This window comes from Ambystoma mexicanum, chromosome 13 (assembly GCF_040938575.1).
Source record: "Ambystoma mexicanum isolate Mex_15411 chromosome 13, UKY_AmexF1_1, whole genome shotgun sequence".
NCBI lineage: Eukaryota > Metazoa > Chordata > Amphibia > Caudata > Ambystomatidae > Ambystoma > Ambystoma mexicanum.
Genome location: NC_090938.1, coordinates 570,553,010 through 570,576,004, shown reverse-complemented (window position 1 = coordinate 570,576,004; position 22,995 = coordinate 570,553,010). Strand labels below are relative to the sequence as shown.

The 22,995-nt window shown below is 48.4% G+C and overlaps 1 protein-coding gene across 4 annotated transcripts in view; it reads right to left on the bottom strand.

Annotated features, from left to right (window-relative positions):
* SPOP (speckle type BTB/POZ protein) overlaps positions 1 to 22,995 on the bottom strand; it is a 646,228-nt gene that overhangs the window by 330,474 nt on the left and 292,759 nt on the right. For all 4 annotated transcript variants that reach the window (XM_069634379.1, XM_069634380.1, XM_069634382.1 and 1 more), the window contains 2 exons: positions 22,285 to 22,436; positions 22,046 to 22,173 (listed from right to left, as the gene is read on the bottom strand). In XM_069634379.1, coding sequence (XP_069490480.1) covers positions 22,046 to 22,173; positions 22,285 to 22,436 — 280 coding nt within the window. The remainder of the gene's footprint in view (positions 1 to 22,045; positions 22,174 to 22,284; positions 22,437 to 22,995) is intronic.

Below are 22,995 nucleotides of genomic sequence, written 5' to 3'. Positions count from 1 at the left end.
AGAAGCCCAACTGGAACAAAAGGTCTACAGTCTTTTGGGTATTGGAGAAGCATGTTTCGTAAGAATCCCCTGTTATGAGCCAGTCGTCGAGGTAAGGGTAAATTGGGATGGACAACCTGCGCAGGTGGGCCGCTGCTACTGCCAGCACCTTCGTGAATACCCTTGGTGCTGATGCTATGCCGAAGGGTAGCACTCTGAACTGGTAGTGTTTGCCCTCTATCATAAACCTGAGGTATCTTCTGTGCGCTGGCAACATTAAAATATGAAAGTATGCATCTTTCATGTCCAATGTTGTCATGTAATCTCCCTGTGATAGCAGTGGGATCACTTCCTGTAAGGTCACCATACGAAACTTCTGGGTTTGATAAACTTGTTCGCTGGGCGCAGATCTAATACAGGGCGCACGGTTAGATCCTTTTTGGGTACAAGGAAGTACACTGAATAAATACCTTCCGTTACCTGAGATAGAGGCACGACCTCTATGGCTCCTTTTTCCAGCAGTTGTACTTCTTGGAGAAGGATGGCAAGGTGTTCCGGTGTCATGCGTCGTCCCCTCGGGGGTCTGTATGTTGGGGAACTGTTGAATTCGATGCAGTATCCGTGGGCTACGGTGGAAAGTACCCAGCGGTCTGACGTTATTCCCTCCCATGCTGAAAGAAAGGATGTTATCCGGCCCCCGACCGGTGTTGCATGGGAGGGGACACGAATCTTCGCGTCACTTAGTGTTGTTGGGGGCTTGCAAGCCTCTGGGGGTGGACCCCCGCCCTCACCCCTTGCCCCTGCGCTGTCCTCTTTGGCTGTACTGCCCACTATTGGTCTGGTAACTGGTGGCAGGGGAAGAGGTTTGCGTCTTCAACAGGTTTATTTATTAAAGACGCCTGTGTCTCCGGTTTGAACCCTGAGTTGCGCAGCCATACATGGCGTTTTAGGAGTATTCCCTGAACCAGGGAACGTCCCGCTGTCTCAGCAGCATCCAGAGAGTTCTTTACAATACTCTGGTTGACCTGGGTTCCTTCGGCAATAGTTGAAAGCAGGCGTGTACGTAGTGGTTCCGGCGCTTCTTCGGCATCCTTGCGCAGTTTAGCCCACTGCGCGTCCGCGTAGCTAGCTAGCAAAGAATTGTTGTTCGCAATTCTTGCCGAAAAGGCAGCCGAGGATGTGACTCTTTTAGCAAGGGCATATAACCTCTTGCCCTCCTTGTCAGGTGGTGCCTCACTGGTGGACAGCAGCGGCACCCCTGCCCTCTTCCTTGCATTAGTTACTACAAGGGAATCCGGAATGGAATGTCCCCTGATGTACAGCGGGTCTGAGGGTGAAGGAGTGAAAAGTTTTTCAATCCTTGGATTAACTCCTCTGATTAGTGCGGGTGTGGATAGCGAAGGGATGATTCTTCTCTTCAGTGAAGCGAGGAGGGGAATGGTCTGGCTGACTGGGGGTTTCTCCTTAATTACTCTTTCCACAAAGTCGATTTCCGGAGAGATCTCCCCAGTGTCCAGTTCGAAATGTGCTGCTGCTCTGCGCAACAGGGCATTGAATGTGGTCTGATCGTCAATGGGAGACGTTTTTCTAACAGGTGAATTGTCTGGAGGATTTAGGTTCAGGACATCAGTGTCCGAATATCCTGATGGGGATTGCCAGGGATGAGAAGGTCCTTCTTCTGGATTTTCTCCGAAGCCTTCTCCTACCATGTCTGGGCTGTCTTCCAGACCTTCCTCTTGGTTCTGTCCTCCTTCATTGTCCACAAAATCATCCTCTTCTTCTAAGTATTGTTCCTCACCAGTGAGGTCATACACATTATGGAAGCCTAAGGCTGTGTCCTGCCTCGGGTATTTGGCCCTTGGGTCCTCCTGAGGCCCTTCTCTTGTTCTCTTGGGAGTGGGAGGGTTCTGGGTGTTCATAAACCTCTCCATTCTCTCCATGCAGAGATGGAGCCTTTCCATGGTTTCATGGGGTACCCCTCAGCGGTCTAGCGGGGGAAATTAGTGTTTTCTTGCTGAAAACGGCTCGACCTCTCCCACAACGTCGAGGAAAGTGTCCCGTCGCCCTCCGAAAAGCCTTCCGGTGTGCTGGGGGTCCCCCCGACTGAAGGGGGTAGTCCCTGTTTTTCTTCGGGCTTTTTCGGCGTGTCTTTCAACCTTTGCGTAGCGCTCGACGTGTCTTTCAGCGTACGCTTCTGGGCGTCGGCTACCACGATCCTCGCCAAGCTCTCTGTGACTTGTCAGCGGAGGGCTGTGGTTTCGACGTTACGGGTGTCGAACGTTCTACGGCGGCGTGCGCTCTCTGCTGGCGCGCGCCGGCTGATGGTTTGGGGGCGGCGCCCTTATTTGCCGAAAGCCCAGTCGCTGGTCGCGGCTGCGGTTGCGAGAGGGGCTTCGAACCCGAACGGTCCGAGGAGGCCGCCTGTGTAACCTGCGTCTCCTTGGGCGCTGATGCTTTCTTCGTCTTCGACGAAGAAGAGCTATGGGTTGTGTGTTTATGTGTTGTATCGTGTGCGTCAGTGTCGCCGGGGTGTTCATCCCCATAAGCAGGGCGTGAGCCGAGCCCGTCGGGGCCGGGGACAGACGACAAAGAGCGCAAGCGCTCTTTAGAGGGGTGTACGACTTCCGTAGCGGAGGTCGTGTTATCACGTTCCTCGTCACTGTCGGTGGTAGCAGCGGCGGGTGAAGACCCGGCCTTCGACATAGCGTAGGCCGCCCACCTCTTGACCCTACGGTCTTTTAGAGTCTTTGGCTTTAGAAGCCGACAAGCCGAGCAACCCTCCTCTACGTGATCGAGGGGCAAGCAGCGGTTACACCGTGAATGCTTGTCCTTCCAAGTAAACTTGCCCTTACAAAGTGGGCAAAACCTAAAGGGTGTCCTCTCCATAGCCGAGGCAATAAAGCGTGATAACTACCACAAGGGAAAGGAAGGGGAAAAGGAAAGGCATTCTCAGAAAAAGAATCAGAGATGTCCCACAACCCCACTCTCCCTACTGTATTTGGCCTGCGAGGCCAGGCCACGTGTTCGGCAACGCCGACGGATCTCCTCCGCTCGTCCCCTCCGTCGAAGATCTTGCTCGGCGGAGACAGCTTCACCACTGCGTCGAGGGAGGGATCGATATATTAACAGAAAAAAACGACCAAAGGTCGAGGAGATGGAATCTGCAATGTCTCTCGAGGAGCTCCGCGTAAAGGCGACCAGTAGCTGGGCGGAAAAAAACAATCTGAGGGACCTCGACGCGTGAGGGATTGTGGGTACAACACACGTCACTTTAGGGATAGTATTTCAGACACGCCCGGTCGACGTCCCTTTTCGACTACGAAAAACAAGATGCAATACTCCGCAGTGACAACTGGATGTCGGACCTATGCACAGCATGTGATTCTAAGCAGATTAACAAGCATCAGAAACAAGAATACATAGCAGTACACATATGCACAACCACGGGAGGTGGCAAAGCTCAACATTAAGCATCTCTTACCTCCTTCACCAGGCCCACCTTCAGGCGAACAGGTCGCTCAGCACTGCCTGGCCGACTCTGGACTCCTCCCTGGAATCCCAGTCGACGCAGTTGAATCTCGTGAAGTTGTGCGTCAACCTCCACGTAGCAGCCCTGCAGATGTCCAGCAGGGGCACACCAGATAGGAACGCTGTGGTAGCAGCGATCGTCTGGTCGAATGGGCTCTCGGACAGCCGGGCAACGGTCGGTTTGCCAACGGATGACAGTGCATGATGCAGCTGGAGAGCCGTCTGGAAATGGAAGCCTTCGAGAGGGCCTTCCCTTGGTTCACAGGTCCAAAGTTCACAAACAGCTGCGATGTCTTCCGAAAACTGTGCGGTCCACGTGGAACTACAGCGGTCTAGCTACATCCAAGGAGTGCAAAGTTCTCTCGGCCGGCCCCGCCCCCCCTTTTTCCACCGGGGTTTTCATGGGGGTCTTATCGATGGACTGAAAAGAGGATTCCCTCCACAGTGGCAGGGAAACTCTGGGCCCCGAGGTCACCTCCACTGGAGTAGCCTCCACAGGCTTCGCCAAGGCCACCACGACTCCCTCGATCGAGGCCTTAGCCGGGTGAATCAAAGCCTTGACGACTTTGGATGGTCTTGAGGCCTTCACCTTTGGGGGGGGGGGGGGTTAGTGGGAGGAAGCTGGAAAAGTGCAAGAGAGCAGTGAAGTGCTGTTGGTGGCCTAAGCCGGGTGAGTCCGTTGGCTGGGCCTGGGGTGTTTGCGGCCGGTAGTCGTCGTGTACTGTTGAGTCTGTGCGTTTTTGTTATGTTGTTGCAATGTAGTATAGTTTGTGCGGTTTGTTGTGCTGTAGGTTTGTGGTTGTGTTTGGAGTTTGAGAGGTGTATGCAGAGGGGGGAAATTGTTAGTGCAATTGGTTAGTTGGCATCTTTAGCCTGAATTGAGGTGCTGGGCTTCTGTAGTCTCCCCAGGTGCGGTTCGGGAGTACCCTTGCGCCCCAGTCCTGATCTGGGCTTGTCTGGCCTTCAAGGTCCCTTTCACATCTGGCCCCCTCCTCTCCCATTCTCCATTGCGGCCCTACCTGTCTTCCCTTCCCACTTGTACGGCTAGGGTACCTGGCAATGTCCACAGCTCAGCTAGTGTGGTGGTTGCCAACATCCCAACAATTCCACAGCACTGTGCTACCTGATGGCAACTATGGGGCGAGTGCGGATGTGGGTGGGATTAGGAGGGGGTTGTTCACTCTGTCTCCATGGGTGCCGCCTGTGTTCCACTCTACCCTGTGTCCCTCGACCAGGTGCCGTGGGAGCTTCTCCACATAGGGAGTTGTTCACAGTAAGTTCTGGGAGTTGTCCTTGTCCACCCCAGTTTAGTCATCCCTTTCCTTTCTGTTACAGTTAGAGTCTGTGGTGTTGAAGAACCAGGTTTTTAGTAATTTCCTAAATTTTAGGTGATTATTGGTGTTTTATTTCTTTTGGGATGTTGTTCCAGGTTTTTGCGGCTAAGTGGTAGAAGACGATGCCTCCAAGTTTTTTCTTGAGGTATGGTTTTGGTTCCAGGCGGATTTCGTTTGACCTGAGGAGTCTCGTTGGCTTGTAGATTATTTTCTTTCGTAGGAATTCTGCTCCTTGTCCACTGATTGCCTTGTGCGTTATGCACATTGTTTTGAAGGCGATGCAATGTTTTAACAGGAGCCAGTGTAGTGTTTTTAGGGCAGGGGTGATGTGTTCTCTTGATAGTTTGAGGAGTAGTCTGGCTGCTGAATTTTGGATCTTTTCTTCAGGAGGTATTCTGGTATTCCGAGGTAGAGGTTGTTTGCATAGTCGATTTTTGACATGAGGGCGACTATAGTGAGTGTTTTGTGCGTGAAGGAGAGGAAATGTAGAATTCTTCTTGCCGTGTGTGGAGGAAAAAACATTTGACTGTTGCATTTACTTGTGGTTCTAAGGTTAGGGTGTTGTCCATCAGGACTCCCAGATTTCTTTACTACCTTAGAGGGTGTAGTTCCCATTTCCTTTGGCCACGGGATGGCGGTTTCGTTCTCTTGGTCTTTGGATATGATCATGATTTCTGTCTTTCCTGGGATGATTTTCAGGTTGTTGGCAGTCATCCAGTTGAAGACTTCTTTCTGACACTCGATTAGGCTTGAATGATCGGCTTGGGTGTCTTTACTTTGGTAGATGATTTGAGTATCATCTGCGTAGTTGTAGCATGTAATGTAATGTACTTTTTGAAGATTCTGATAACCAGAGTCTGGTAGATGTTGAAGTACAGTGGTGATAGTAAGATCCTTGTGGCACTCCACAGTCAACTCTTGGAGTGGATTTGAAGGGTTTAATCCATACGGTTTCTGTTCTGTCTGCTAGGAATGATTTAGGCCAAAGTAGTGCTGTGTCTGTTATGCCTAGGTCTTCTAGTCTTTTGGTTAGGGTGTCATGACTGTGTCGAAGGCTGCAGAGAGGTCGAGTAGCATGAGGGCTGAGGTTGTGTTGAGTCGGTGTTGGTTTTTAGGTCGTCCCAGATGGATAGTAGTGCTGTTTCCGTTCCTCTTGCGGGCCTAAACCGACTTGAGCTTAGTCTAGCAGGTGGTGTTTTTCTACATATTCTTGGGTTAGTTTATATATGTAGGTTTCCAGGAGTTTTGCCGGGTAGGGAATGTTTGAAGTCGGCCTGTAGTTGGAGGTCTTCTATGTCGCCACTTGTGTTTTTCAGAAGTGGTTTGATATATGCTGATTTGAAGATCCTCAGTACAGTTCCTGTTGCTAGCGATAGGTTCAGAAGGTTTCTATAGTATTCTGCTGGCGTTATAAGGCATGTGCACCTTATTACATGATGGATGCATATATACACAGCCAAATGATAACACTGCTCATTCTTGCACCATGCACTGTCACTTTACTAGTATTGGATGCTTTTACAGAGTAGACACTTAAGAATTTCCAATATTTTAGTATAATAAATTTGCACCTGATTACATGGAGACACATTCATATAATCTTATGAGAACTTGATTCAGCCTTGCACTATGTATTTGCACTTTAATATTTTAATTCTATGCATTTGACCTATGATAGGTTTTCAGCTACGAATAGTTGGACATTTTTTCCTGCTGCAAGTTTAACATAACATGTTGCCATAATATCCATTTGAGAGCACTGGGCTATCACATATACACATACATATTATCTATGATTAACATACGCAAGGTCAGCGATCTAAATGGTATCACCGACACACACAAAGTTTACCTCATTATATACTTAGATGTGACAGTATATGAGCATGGCCACAATACGGGCATTAGGACATCCTAGGAGAGATGCAAAAGCAATGGAGTGCATGGCCATAACCCTGGCAACACGACAGGCTAGGTGCAATGTAAATACATCAGAGAGCAAACCAGGGCGTATATGTTTACTTGACGGCAGATATACAATGTGTATTACTTATTGTATTGTTTTTTAACTTTGATGAAATCCAACTGTGGATGAAAATATGGGTATTTTCACTAATTAGTAGCGAAACCTTACGCATTGTTGCTTAGAAAATATAGTGGATAAATGCATTAGCAATTATACATGCTGGATTAACTATAACCATGTAGACAATGCAATGCTCATATACTTCATGAGGTCCACGAGCCCTTTCAAAAATGGCTGACCGAAGCAGCAGCCAGTCTAAGTCACCTTTTCACTGTTTGTCAATGCATGTGTTAAAATGGGCTCCCAAAACAGGGAAGAGTTACTGTGAGCAAGCCACAGCAGTGTGGCGAAACACGTCAGTCAGCCTCTCTGGCATTGGGAAGTTTTTTTTTTTTAACCGCATATCTTAAAGCTTTTTCCCTTCTAAGATTTCGTTGGGCAGTTTTTTAGTTGGCGTTTCCCAACTTTCTTATTTTTCGGCAATTGGTGCCGTAAACTGGTGCAATTCTTTTGTCTATAGGGAAGAAGAAAAAAAGAAAAAAAAGGGCATGCCAGTAATACTATCCCTAGTGTGACATCCACTGTACTCATGGTCCTTCACGTGTCGAGGTCCCTCAGATTGTTTTTGTTCTGACATGAGGTTGCATGAAGTGTAGCGTGAGTACAGGTGCATCCGAGCAGATAGATAAAGCTCATAACATCTATGCACCTTCTCTCAGGGGAGGAAGGGTGGGCGCATGTGAATCTAAGCAAATAAAAGCATCGGAAATACAATTACAGTGAGTAATGTATCCCATCTGAGGCTTGTGGAATCAGCTTTGATCACATGCTATCCATAGATTAATGAGCAGTGTTAGGAGAAGGTTGTGGGTCGTGCGAAGGATCAGCGGCAAAAAGATGTTTTAGAACTGCTGGTCCCACCTGTGTATCTGCTTTGGAATGGTGGTCAATGCAGTTGTGCTGAGTGAAAGTGTGTACTGAGCTCCATGTAGCTGCTTTGCAAATGATGTCTAAGGGGACATTTGCAATTAAAGCCAGAGTAGCTCTTGTGCTCCATGTGGAGTGAGCTCTTGGTGTAAAAGGCAGTGTTTTGTTTGATACTGAATAGCATAATTGTATACATCTGACTATCCATCTGGAAATGGAATTTTTGGAAATGTGGTCTCCTTCTTTGCCTGGTGCTACGGAGACAAACAGCTGATCTGTTTTCCTAAGAGGCCTGGTCTTGTTTACATACTAAAGGACCACCACCCTCTTCACATCTAGTGTGTCGAGTTTCCCCTCAGCAGAGCTAGTTGGATTCTGAAAGAAAGCCGGAAGCTCAATAGATTGGTTCACATGGAATATGGAAATTAATTTAGGGGAGAACCTTGGATGAGTACGTAAAACCAATTTAACTTTATGGTTAATAAAGAAAGGGTCCTGCATTGACAATGCTTGTAATTCAACTCTTCTTATGGAAGTAATAGCCACTAAGAAGGCAGTCTTGTATGTCAGGTGTTTAGACTGGACTTCTGCATAGGCACGAAAAGGGGGCCCCATAAGCTTTGCTAGTACTACATCGAGATCCCATCCTGGTGGTGGGTTTGAAATTGGAGGGTGGAGTCCTTTTGCTCCCTCCATGAGTGCCTTAATGACTGGAATTTTTCACCACGATCCTTTACTTTGAAAGGTGGTATAAGCTGATAAAGCCACCAGGTGGACTTTTATGGAGTTCAATACTAACCTCGAGCCTAAGAAGTGGAGCATATAGCTTAGAATGTGTGAAGGAGTACGTTCTATGGGGTTTCATTGTTTTGACTGGCACCAAATTACAAATTTCCTCCACTTGTCAAAATAACAGTGTCTAGTGTTTGATTTTCGTGCCTCCTTGAGGATATCTACACACCGCTGTGGTAGATTAAGGTGTCCGAACTCTATGACTTCAGCAGCCATGCTGCCAAGTTAGAGTGTGGTTGTGGGTGCACTGTTCCCCCCGTGTTGAGTTAACAGTTTGGTTTGGCATGGGAGTTTGATGGGATCGCACATTGCCAGTTTGCGCATGTGGATACCACGGTTGTCTCGCCCACATGGGAGCAACTAGGATGAGCGTCATCTGTTCTCTGTGCATCTTGATCACTATTCTGCTCATTAATGGAGTCAGGGTGGGGGGGTGGGTTCGGGTCGTAAGCAAATTTTCCTGATCAGTTCATCCATAGGGCATTCCCCTTGGAGCCTGCCTGGTGGAACCTGAACGCGAAGTCTGAGCATTTCTTGTTTTCTCCTGTAGCGAACAAGTCTAGTGTGGGGTAACCTCACAGAGATGATGTGGTTTACAACGCTCAAGTCTAGTTGCCACTCGTTTTGCTCTGGTAGGGCATTTCTGCTCAGAGGGTCTGCTAGAGTGTTGGGTACCCCTGGAACGTGTTGGGAGGATATGGATATCCCCCATCCGAGTGTCCATTTCCATATTATTTGTGCCAACTTGGACAGACTTTGAGAGTGTGTGCCCATCTGTTTGTTGATGTAGAACATCGCAGTTGTGCTGTCTGTTAGAATCTGAACCGACTGATTCGTCAGTTGCGCTTCAAAATGCTTGAAGTGCTTTGTATACTGCTAGAAGTTCCAGCAGGTTGATGTGGTTCTGTGCCGTGATGCGAGTTCACAGACCATGGGCTGTGTGGTGAAGGTAATGATGCCCCCCCCCCCCCACCGGAGAGTGATGCGTCTGTTGTGACAATCGCTTGTGCTTCCGGATCGTGGAAGGGATTTCCATTTAACAGATTCGCTCTCGACCACCAGCATAGGTTTTGAACGAGTTTTGGCGAAACGATCACTAGATCGTCCCACTGACCACTTTCCTGAGACCACTGTTTCGCCAACCACTCCTGCATTGGTCGCATGCGCAGACGTGGGTGTGGGACTAGATATATGCACAATGGATATCATGCCTAGCAAATATATTGCTTTGCATACGCTTATCTGGAGACTGGCTTGATACTGGGGTATTTGCTGAAGCATGTTCTGCACCAAGAATATTTCTACTATTAGTTTTATTTACTTATGCTTTTTGCTCCTACTTCAAATGCTCTGAATGCCATTTTGCTCCTCCTTCAAAGTAGCTTAAATCTTAAATGTCTCAGAACCGGATAGTGTGAAGTATTGCAGTAACTTTTTGTGTGCTATTGATTGCCTCCTTTTAGTGAATGTTTTCTAACTGACTGTGTAATAAATTAATAAGTGTTTTTCCCAAGAAACCTTGAGTATAAGAGTCGATTTGAATACTTACGATTGTAGACCTCTGTGTAACCTCATTACAAGCTCACATTCCTTCTTCGGATAAGCTGGCTGCTCAGCTCGCTACCAAAAACTGTGTGGTACAGACTTGTACCAAAGGTTGGTTTTGCTTACACCTGTAGTCATAGTTGTGTGTAGTAGTCCCATAGGGTACTGCATGCAAAATTTGCTTAACAGCGTCCTTGAGGAGCAGCGTGTTGACTTCTACCAGGACGAGTTCTTCCTTTGCATTTCTTTGGCCCGGGGTGGTTCAATGGTTTTTCCAGGAGCTCCACACAATAACCTTCCGCTACTGTAGATAACACCAACTTGTCCGTGGTTATTCCCTCCCATGCATGGGTGATGTGTGAAATCCGTCCCCCCTACTGGGGAGGCATGGGAGGGACCTGTAGCGGGCTGTCATTGTTTGGGAGGCGTTCTTCCACCTCTAGATGTGGAGGATCTCCCCCAGTAGATCTGCGCTGGCCTCTTGGATAACCCTGGGATGCTTGACCCTGGTTGTAGTTCCACAATGAAACTTTGATTTTGTCCGTATCCGGAGCCTCTCTCTGAAATTTGGTTGCCAAAACAGCGAAAATTGTTCCCGCCCCGTTGGCCAGGTTATTTATATGCGAGTTGCCCAAGGGATTTGAGGGTATCCTATTCCTCTTTGGCTGATTTCAGAGCGTCCTCTACCGCTTTGCAGAATAGTACTGTTGGTTCCACTGACATGTTGAGTAACATTGCCTGGGTTTCAAGCTTGAATCCAGGTTGGCGAAGCCAAGCATGGCGCTTGATAATGACTCCTTCCGCAATAATACGGCCTGCATTATCTGCAGTGTCAAGATTGTTCTTTATCAAGCTGCTAGCAGTGGCTTTGCCTTCTGCTGCTACTAGGGCAAGTCTAGACTTTAAAGGCTCTGTAGCAGAGTCGATGAGGGTTGTAATTTCGTCCCATTTATGGCAGTCATAACTCATCAACAGTGTGGAATTGTTGACGATCCCATTTTAAACGCTGCCAAAGTTGCAACTTTCCTCCCCATCGTATAGATCTTCTTGCTCTCCTTGTCTGGGGGAGGCCCTGAAGAGGCTAGTAGTGTACCTGCCCTCTTGCGAGTAGTTGTGACAACTAGCGAAACCGCTTAAGCTGCCCCCCCCTGATATTTAAAGGATCAGACGCCATTGGGTGGAACAGTTTCTATCCGCGGGTTTATGTCAGGTACTGTCAGGTTGGAGTGACATTCTTTACATACAGTATCATATACTCACTTACATTGGGTCAGGGGAGACAGGAATAGTTTCTTACCTGTAACTCCATTTCTCCAGCATTGGTATCTTTCATGGATTCACATGCTTAGAATATTCCCCGTCGTCAGACTGGGACCCCTCTAACATATATAGCCTTTGGAAAACTTCCGACACTTTTGTGTCCTATCTACGTCCTTTTAGGACCCGCCTACGCATGCTCCGCAGGCCGTCCCAGTATAAGAGGCCCGCCCCCGCGGATCCCCTTCAGATTTCGGCCCCTCCAAAGTAGGAAGGGTTAAACTTATCCATCACATACATTGCAATCCTGGGGAGGCTTGGCGGGCGCATGTGAATCCATGAAAGATACCAATGCTGGAGAAATGGAGTTACAGGTAAGAAACTATTCCCTTCTCCAGCATTGGATCTTTCATGGATCCACATGCTTAGAATAGATTGTATAGCCGTAACCCTTGAGACGGTGGTGAGAATGCAATGCAACGTACCCTCACCATACTACACAATACATATGTACAGCAGGAATAAGTTTACTCATACAACATTTCCCACATTAAGTATACTGTCATCAAAAGGTAGAAAACAGACTCTCCACAGCGTGGAGCTTACCTTACTGAAACAGATGGCGCAGGACAGCTCTTCCCATCTGCACCTCATCCGCATGCTGCCTGGCAAGGCAGTAGTGGCGGGTAAAAGTGTGGGGCACTGACCATGCCGCAGCTTGGCATATGTCCGTCAGCGAAATTCCAGCCCATAACGCTGTTGAGGATGACATCGACCTTGTAGAATGGGCTCTAGGATGTTTTTGCAGTGGCCTTCCGGCCTTAGAGTGACAAAAAGCAATCGTCGACGAGACCCATCTGGCCAATCCCTGTTTCGAGATTGCTTTACCTCTCGTCGACGGACCATATGCGACGAACAGTTGCCGAGTAGCCCTGATGTCCTGTGTGCGATGTAGGTAGAATTTCAGAGCCCTCTTAACGTCCAGGGTATGAAGAGTTTTTTCTGCTGCCGAGGATGGAGTGGCGAAGAAAGTAGGCAGAACCACGGATGAGTGTTTGTGACATACCGTCGGGACCTTAGGGACGAACGTAGCGTTAGTTGCCAGGACTACCTTGTCCTTAAAGAATCTTATGTAGGGCGGGTCCACGACCAGCGCTTGTAGTTCCGAGATACGTCTGGCTGATGTGATAGCTATCAGGAATGCCAACTTCCACGAAATAAATTTCATGTCGGACGTGGCCATAGGCTCGAAAGGCGGTTTCATCAAGCCTGCCAACCCTGTGTTGAGGCTCCACGCCGGGGGAAAACGTTTCACCGGGGGAAAAACTCGAAATAAACCCCGCATGAAGTGTTTCACCAGTCTGTCACTGAATAGAGGAGACGACTGCCTCTTCCTTGTGAACCTCGAGATGGCTGCCAGGTGTACCTTTATCGATGAGGGGGACAATCCCTTTTTTGCTAAGAGGAGCAGGTAAGGTAGAACTTGTTCCGGCGTCACCAACAATAGTTGTAGGTCCCGCTGTTTTCTACACCATTCACAGAATCTCCGCCACTTATAGGAGTAGGATTTGTTAGTGGAAGGGGCTCTAGCCGCCTGTAGAACTTCTTGGCACTCCTCTGAAATGTCTAAAGCCCCGAATTCCGAGAAGTCAGGAGCCAGGCCGTAAGGTTGAGACTGTCCGGGTCGTGATGCCACACCGTGCCTCTGTCCCGGGATAGAAGGTACGGGACTTTCGGAAACGCTATGGGATGTTCCAGCGATAGATGGAGGAGGTCTGAGAACCACGGTTGCCTCGGCCAGTATGGTGTCACTAGAATCACCCGGCAATTGTATCTGCGTATCCACTGTATTGTTTTCCGTATGAGGGGAAACGGGGGAAAAGCATAGAGGAACATGTCCGTCCATGGGAAGGTGAACGCCTCCCCCGCCGACCCTCTTGGGGCCATCTGCTTGCAAATTTCTCGCATTTCTTGTTTTCTTTGGTCGCGAAGACGTCCAGAGGGGGGGTGGCCCCATTTCTCGAACACTTTCTTCAAGTGTCCCGTGTCCACTTCCCACTCGTGTATCTGGGCCATGTTTCTGCTGAGGGAGTCGGCTTGGCAGTTCCTCACTCCTGGAAGGTGATGAGCCACGAGGGAGATTTCGTGCTTCGATGCCCAATGCCATGTTTTCTGGGCTTCTATGGAGAGGGTCCTTGATCGTGTCCCTCCTCGTTTCCTCAGATAAAACATGGCTGTTGTATTGTCGGTCAGTATTCGCACTTGCGACCTCTTGATGTGTGGTAGGAACGCCTTCAAGGCCCATCGTACCGCTCTGAGTTCCAGTACGTTTATGTGTAGGAGTGACTCCGTTGGAGACCAGCGACCTTGCGTTTGGAGAGCACCCATGTGCGCTCCCCATCCGGTTAGGGATGCATCCGTAACTATGGTGCTCTGGAACTCCGGCTCCTGTAGGGGCACACCTTTGTTCAGATTGTGGGGACTCTGCCACCACTGAAGGGTCCGAAGTAGCTTGTCGTCGTCGACGGTTATCCTGTCCGACCACGATCCCTGAGCTTGTGTCCATCGGTCTGCGAGGAATTCTTGGACTGGCCTCATGAAAAGTCGACAGTTTCTCACCAGATGAATGCAGGATGCCATGGCCCCTAGGACCGAAACATACTTTCTCACTGAGATCCTGGTGTTTCGCCGTAGCCGGGCCGCCTGTTGAATGAGTCTTGAGGTCCTGTCGAGAGAAGGTTTCACCAGCCCTAGCTGAGTCCCGAACTGTGCCCCCAAGAATACCAGCGTTCTTGATGGCCGCAGAGAGGATTTCTCGAAGTTTATGGCGAATCCTAGCCGTTGTAGAAGCTGCATGGTGGCTTGCAGACTTGTGTTGGTAGACTCCTTGGCCTCTCTGTGATGTTGGAACTAATTCTATCACTCCCTTCGCTAACATGAGTGTAACCTCTTGTTGCAGTGCCTTCATATGGGACTGAGCGGTGAACGCAGGTGGAATTTGCGGGGGGCTGTGTTTGAATTGAAGAGAGTGTCCGTGTCTTATAGTGTCTAACACCCATTGGTCCGTCGTTATCCTTTACCATTCGTCGACATATGCTGAAACTCTTCCCCCCAGAACGGGTTGTGGAACGTCACTGCTGATCTTTAGTTTGCTTGTCTCTCGCCGACGATGGGTATGATGGTCGTTTTCTGGAAGACTGGAAGTTTCGTCGACGGTTAGCCGATTGTGAGGCACGTCGGTATCCCTGGGAGGGGTAAGCCGATCTGGCAAAGGATCTGTCTCCAGAAGAGAATCTTGAATTACCTGAAGCTCCTCTAAAGGGGCGAAAAGACTTGTAGCTTCTGCCACTCTGGAGGGCACCCAAAGAACGTGCCATGTCCGAATCTTCTTTCATCCCTTTTAGGGCCTCGTCCACCTTCTCACCGAAAAGAAGGTCTCCCTCAAAGGGCATATCTAAGACCTTGCATTGAACTTCTGGTCTGAAGTAGGTACACTTCAGCCATGACTGTCGGCGTAATACGACCCCAATGTTGACTTGCTTGAAGCCAGACTCAGCAAGATCCACCGCAATGTTTATTGCGTGATTTGAGGCTTCCTCACCCTCTCGGGCCAGTAGCATCGCCGCCTTCCTCTGAGCTTCCGGAAGATGATCAAGCAGCGGAGCCAGCCTGTGCCACATCTCCCCATCGTATCTGGCCACAATTGCCAGAGAGTTTGCGGCCTTTACTGTGGTCGCTCCCACAGCGAGCACTTTCTTGCCAAAGGCATCTTGGCGTCTCGCTTCGTTCTCGGGTGGGGTCGTGCACTTGTGCTGTGCCTTTGCCTTCCTCGTTGCCGCCGCCACCGACACCACCGAGTCTGGTGTTGGTTGAGAGGATAAACACATGGGGGTAGACTCTGGAGCCTTAAACTTTTTTTTCTAGGCGTCCTTTCACTGCTGGTTCTGAGAATGGGTGTCTCATTGTCTGCAACCCCTCTTTCCATACATGGTCAAGTATCGGTATCGAGAACACCGACCTTCTCTTGCCCATGTGGTCGAACAAAAAACAATCCTTTTTCTGTTCTTCCTGGGACAGACCAAATTCTTTACATGCCTTCTCCATCATCGAATGGAATGACGCAATGTCGTCTGGAGGGGACAGGTGAGCTGGGCTTCTGGGGTTTTCTAACTCCGCCTCTGACTCCCAGGTAGGATCCCTGGAGGGGGATAAAGAGACCTCTGACATGGCTCCCCTGTCAGACTCCGAATCTGGCAGCTCACCCTCCTCCTGCGCCAGTGTTGAGATTGGCGTGCGTGGGTGCGGCGGTTGACGGGACGGGCCCGGCTCATCGACGGGTGACTGTGGCAGGCTGGCCTGGGGAAGTCGCTGGTCCAACAACCGTAGCAAGGACTGAAGCGAAGACAGAATATCCAACGACAAAACCGATTGAGGATTGAGGAGAGGGGCAGATACCAGACTCGTCGATGACTTGCCAGCCGCTCGTAGCCCCAGGTCTGCTGGGCCAGCCACTCTCTCGCACTCGTCCTCAGAGGACAGCAACATAGCTTGCTCTTGTAGCAGAGCCTCTGGGGGGATAGGATCGAAGACTTCAGGCCGCCAGGCCTCCTGTAGGACCCCCGTCGACGAGGCTCTCGTCGACGCCATTGTCGACGGGACGGAGGATGCCCCTTGCGCTAGTGGCGGGAAGGCGGCCGTGGACTGGGTCTCCGTCGACGCAGGCTTCGCCGGTGGTTTTGGCGGTACCGCCATCTCCACACCGTGCCCGCTTTTACTCGACTCTCGACTCGTGGTCGATCTGTGATGATGGCCAGAGGAGGATTTCTTTTCCTTCTCATGCTTTTTTGATGAGGATGATTTCTTCGATGAGGAGTCTGTAGTGGAGTGAGTACCAGACGACTCTTTTTCCGACGGTCTAGATTTCTTCGCCGGTGTTTCCGACGAGGCCGCGCGGCGTGATGTTTTCGCCGACTGTGTGGAGCCTACCTCCGAGGCGGGGTATGCTCCCGCACCCTCATTCAGCCATGTTACCAGGCGTCGGTTCCGGTCTTTGAGGGTTTTTTGAGAAAACCCCTTGCATATTTCGCAGGCATCCGCCGAATGGTGAGGGTGGAGGCAATATATACAATCCATATGTCCGTCCCCCTCGTAAACCTTTTTCAAGCCGCACGTCGCGCACGGACGGAACAGCGCTTTTCCTGATACAGAGGACATATCGTACTCGAAATCCAATAAGGCAACCTAATACAAAATAGTAAGATAACACGAGGAGATCCCACTGCTTTGGAGACGGTTGAAATCTGAAGGGGATCCGCGGGGGCGGGCCACTTATACTCGGACGGCCTGCGGAGCATGCGTGGGCGGGTCCTAAAAGGACGTAGATAGGACACAAAAGTGTCGGAAGTTTTCCTATAGGAAAAGGCTATATATGTTACCGAGGGGTCCCAGTCTGACGACGGGGAATATTCTAAGCATGTGAATCCATGAAAGATCCAATGCTGGAGAAACATATTTAGTATAGAAAGGTTTTAGGAAGTTATTATGGGTTATATTTTTTATACAGCCAATTTTGCCCTTAACCTTCATTGCAGTCTATGGAAATTGCCCCAAGCCAAGATGGAGGTTCTCAGTCTAAATTCTGATTGGCTGGAGATTGTTTATAGGGAGGACAATGAACATTCTAAACTGCCTTTCATCGTCCTTGCCCAGCTGAGAGGTCGTGTGCCTTGTTGCTCCTGCTTAACTTTATCAAGGGTGACAAGTTTCTAGCGGTTGAGCGGAAGATCTGAAAGTATAACAGGAGTCATGTTTGGAGGAGACACAGGACAGGAGTCAGAAACTTCCATTTATTCTGAGAAAAGAAGTTTTCAAGTCTTATTCAAGATAAGTGACTTTCCAGATTTGTTGAACTTGTAAAAAGGTTATATTTATCTAAGGGATTGAAATCAAATCTGTATCTAAAAAGATTGAAGCGCGTACGTTTGTTTTTATCGCTACATGTCAAATCAAACTAGCGCGAGAGTTTTTTATCCGTTACTTTTCGCCCGCGCGTGTGTCTCTGCGTGTGAGAGTGAAGCGCGAGCGTGTACTTTGGACTCGCGCTTACTGTTCGTTTACGCAAGGTTTTTTTTTCCGCGTGATAATATAAGCGCGTTTGTATGTTGCGCGTGTACGTATTTATTCGTGAATTGGACATTAGCGCGAGTGCGTTTAACCCGCGAATTGAGACGTCAGCGCGTGTGCGTGTTTCCCGTGACTTGGAGGAAAGCGCGTGTAATTTTTATCGCGTCTTGGATTTCAGCGCGAGTGCATTTTACCCGCGAATTGAATCGTCAGCGCGTGTGCGTGTTTCCCGCAACTTGGAGGAAAGCGCGTGTAATTTTTATCGCGTCTTGGATTTCAGCGCGAGTGCGTTTTACCCGCGAATTGAATCGTCAGCGCGTGTGCGTGTCTCCCGCGACTTGGAGGAAAGCTTGTGAAATTTATATCGCGTCTTGGACTTTAGCGCGAGTGCGTTTTTACGCGTGTGCGTATTTCCCGCGATTTGGAGAAAAAGCGCGTGATTTTTTTCTTCCCGCGGTTTCTGGATTTCCACATGAAGATTCCAGCGCAAGTTAAATTCGTTCCTGAGAAAAAGACTCTACAAAGAAAATATTAAAAACAAATACAAGAACTTAAAAGAACTTCATAAATCTTACTTGAAGGCCTTGTTCAAGAATCTTTCATTTGAGCAGACTAACTACAAAGTTAATTTACATTCATGGACCTACTGAGAAGGCTGAATTATCTATAAGATTTTGGTCCACAAGGAAGTCTTGTCTGCTTTTCACTTCTCTGGGCATTCTGAAGAGAAGAACCAGGTATGGTTTTTAAACTATTTTGATTAAGGATTTAGAGTTTAAGGGTAGTATAGTAACCCATGAGTAAGGAGGTATATTGCATGTTTATGTTTTAACTACAGGTGAAGAACCAGCGAGTTGATAGCTTCCAGCCTGGTGTTTGTTTCTTTGTCCCTTCCCCCTTTCCCCTGAAAGTGAGGTAAACTGAGCAGTTATATTTATGTCAGCTCAGAGTGTCACATTTTGGGTGGATTGTCGGGGGTTCAGCAGCTTCTGCAGACACCAGGTTCTCAGCATGACAGTTTACTGCCCCTGTTTGATTGGGTGTCTCCAGTGAAGGTTGGATTCTTCTCTGGACAGACTTTAAAATGGGTGTGAACTGAAAGGGAGGGGGGATGGGGAGACTCAGCTTTTTTTGTCTTCCAGGATATCTTCGACAAAATCTTTGTCTTGCTGAGTCTCTGAGGTGCTCAGCTGCTTTAATTAGTAATTCACTGAATAAGGGCTGATTATCTACTGGAGAGTCAGGCACTGGGGAATCTTGTTGGATTGGACCTAGTATACACCTCTGCCTCATCATCACCATCATCATAGTATCGATATTCCTCCTGATCCCCTTCAGGGTCTGTATGGATGTCAAAGGTCAGCAGAGGTGCGTGATCTTTTTGGTGGTGGCTGGGATGAAGACAGTGGCTGAGAGGTGGAAGACATGGGCTGAGAGCTTGAAGCCTGAGAAGTGGGAGGTGCAATCTGAAAATGTTCTACTGCACGAGGGTTTGGACATCACCCTATCTATATCCTCTGCTGTCCATAGGGCTGAGCTGGGGGATGACCCCAGGGTAAGGTATGGCAGGGACATGGTGTGGGTAGGCCTTTATTATGCAAGGCCTCACTTAAGAGACCCTCATCCTCTTCTTGTGGGGCAGTTTAAGTATCTGTTGGGGTAGACTTATCCCTACGAGACTTGTCTTTGTTTTTATGAGCCTTGTCTCTATGATCAGAACTCTTGGACGAAGACTTCTTGGAAAGAGTAGCCTATAATAGACCTTCTGGGACATGTTTGTTAGCCAGGTGTGATAACCCTGTATTTTTGGACTTCCCTGCGGTTTTGACGAAACAAATCTACTTTCAGCATTTGAAAGGGACTCTGACCTCATCTGTCGACGTTCGGCCGAATAAGTTTTATGGGTGGCGTCATTTGCCTTACGGGGCCCGTCGTGGGGCGACCAGGATTTCGAGTGCCCAGAGGACGGCAAATCTACTTATCTCCCCCTGGACACCGAATCTGGGCGTTTGTTCGGCAGTGCCGACACATCGCCGCAGGGTGTGTGCTTAGTGTGGGACGAGGAAGTGCTCTTGCCGCAGGCTGTCCCCACAACAGAGCGGCCAGCCTGTCTTCCAGGGTCGGGGGCTTGCACTTGGGAACTTGGATGTTCCCAGTCTTCCTCGCCGTCCGAAGAGGCGGCGACACTGCCGTCACTGGAGGCTCCCTCCACGCCCATGGCAGCCTCGGCCTGCATGGCGTGATGGGCTCAGCGTTTGGTTCTGCGAACTATAAGGGTCTTAGGTTTGAAAGAGCTTGCAAGCTCGACAGTGCCCTTCGTTGTGGTCGCGGTTCAGACACAGGTTGCACACACTGTTTGTCGATCCACAGAAATGTTCTATTACATGTGGGGCAGAATTTAAAGGGCGTCTCATCCAGGTCTGGGAAGGGCAGACAGGCGATAAAGAGAAAGGTGGGAAATTGCATTGTTCAATGACCGCCCCCACTCTACCACTTCAGTTGATCACATTTTAACCTTAAAAGGTCCTGAAGAAGGTGGATTCACTTGCACAATTCAGCTGAAACCAGTCGACCAGATAACTCATGGGATGACCAACTAACTGGCCACCCTCCCAGTAGTTGTCTCTTAAAAATTGCTTTTGGACACTCACTTCTTTGAGTCAACAGAAACAGAAGCATTAAAGTAATAATATTCTCACTGCTTAGACTCACAATCCGGACACTTCCTTCTCGTTTTTTTCTCTGGATTTCTTTATATGTGACACAGTCTTTAGCCCTTCATGAATGGGCTATATTTCTCCATTGAGTTACAGCAGGAAGAGGGTGTATCTTTTCTATCCCCTCACACTAGAGAGACAGCCCATCACCCCATTTAGGAATAGCACAAAACAGTATCACTAACATACAAAAGTATTAATGAATTAGCTCCTAAATACTTAACAGAAAGGTCCCAAAGAAGAATATGCAATAGACCCACCAGAGTAGCATATACCAACCAGCTAGTTGTGCCCCCCCTTTAAGCTGAGCACTGCCAGAGGTAACAGTTTCCCTGTCAAAGCAGCCGAGTTGTGGAACTCCCTCCCAACCTCGCTAAGGTCTGACCAATCCTATTCACACTTTAGATTTAACTGTATTAAGTGGTTCAAAGAAAATGACCTGTAACTGCCCAACTCCAGGACTACCTACATCTTACCCACGTGCTAATCTGGAGCAAACGTATACTTACATGCTCCTCCATCAGAGCCTACCCCACCATGCTTTTTGCCTTAATCTATACTGTGTATACATCCATGTACAAATACCAGTGTATATAACTATTTTACTATGTGCACAAACTGTATATTACCCTGTGCACAAACTGTAGTGTATTCATCTCTCCCGTTAGCAATGTACCTTGTAACTACTTTGAAATGTGTAACTAACTTGTAAGCTTAAAGTATTCTTGCACATGCGCCCGGATACCTTCGGGTCTGCCGCGCGCTATAAACAGTAGGGATAGCTAGTATTGGTTGGAGGGTCACATAAGGCTATTAATTAGCATTTGGAAATTTTGAAAAACAGGAAAAGCAACATGTACTCTATTATGTGTGTTAATGTTTGGTTATATGTACAGGGTCCAGAATCCCTCAGTGGTCCCCTTTGTGTGCTTTTTGTCACTGTAGAGGAGGCCATCCTCCCAGTAGAACATATGCTTCCCAAGTTCCTGCCCTTTCCTCTGGGAAGCTGCCTGCTGATGCAGGATCTTCTGGAGAGGGATCCTCCCTCTGTCCCCCTACTAAAGTCTGTCCTGCAGAGTCCACCTTATGCAAGCAAAGTCTGCAGCTCAAGTTGGTCTCTAGGATCCAGATCCTCCAGACAGGGTTGAATCTCCTTCACCACCGACTCATCAAAAGATGGTTCTTCAGGGGATTCTTCGGTCACCAACTCCGTCAGCTGGTGGTAGAGTTTCTCTTTTACAGAAACTCTCGAGGAAGGTTTGTGTTTGAGGACCTTCGTTCCTTTGAAGACTCTTGATTTCTCCTTGGTCTTCCCAGATATTGTGCATGTACTAAACCTTAATTATTACCTTTACCATGGGAGGCCAACCCTACGGTTCATCCAGGCACGATACCCACATATAACCCCCCCCTTTATCACCCCTGACCTCCCCCCTTGAAGGGCAAAAAGTAAATCAATGAGCAGTAAATGCCGACCAACCTCATCACCCTTCAGAGAAAGGATGACGCACATTGGTTGGTGTCAGTGTGATCAAATTACAGGTGTGTGGATATCAGTTTTCAGAGCTCACAATTTCCCCTCCTCCCTCTTCCCCTTCAAATAATATTACAAAAATAGAAAAAAGGCATGGTAGTCAGCACTACTAAAAAGGGTATTCAGATATTTTAATTACACTTTGCTTATGGTAATTGTTCTGTTTTTTTCAATCAGTTATCCCAATTCCACCCATCTGCCACAATCTTCTGTGTTGCTTTGGCATAGCCTGATGGACTTAATTTCCAGGCCACCCAGTGCATGACACCAAGCAAGGACTTACCTCACAGAAGAGCGTGAGTTTGTCATCTGGGAGCAGCCCATTGGCCTCGTCTAGTAGAAAGTCCCGACGGATGAACTTCTTGAAGCCCCAATCCTTTCCCTGCACAAAGCGATAAGCCCGCTGGCTCTCTGCAAAACACAATTGGGCTCTTCAGAATGCAGTCACGGCTAAACAAACACCATGAAGGAGCAGGCCAATTACCTACTAAGACAGTGGGGAAAGATGCAGGGGATACATACCCATGGCTTTTGTCTCTTCACCCTTAGCGTTCAGGATTGAAAATTTGAACTTGGCACGCACTTCGCTCTTTGGGCAGCTAACAAGTAGAAGGTAGAGTGACAAGTAGTCTTTGCTTTCTTCATCCAAGCCTTTGGGATTAACACGCAAACACCTGTAAAGAAATTAAAGACCTTTACAAAAAGGAACCCTTCCAGTGCTGCTTCTACCTTAGTTATCCAGAACTGTGCTGTGCCAGGAAAAGAACAAGAGTGAACAACAGAACATGTGCAACTTGCTTATGACTTGCAATCTGAAATCTGCACCAAACATGCACACTTAAGAGGGGTAGTTAAAAGGACGATACATAAAAGTAAACATTTCCATGTGATTTCCATGTGAAGAAAAACAGCACAGAAGGAAGGTCTGCCATAAGCACAGGCAAATTGCTGATTTTTCTCTGTCCCATTGCTCATGGAATCAGTACCTGGTGGAGATGCTCACCAAACCATCGGGTTCAAATGTATTAGGGCCCATTTTAAAAAGCCATATGCAACAAGACCATTTCACATTCTAACCTAGGTTTTCAGCCAGAGCGACTCATTAGATGAAACAGAAATGACGGCAATGCCAGAGAAAGATCATAACGATAACCGAGGCACAGAAGACCAGCAATATGACTTGCTCAGGCTATACAGCAATGAGCTGCATGGTGGCAAAATTAGCAATGAGCA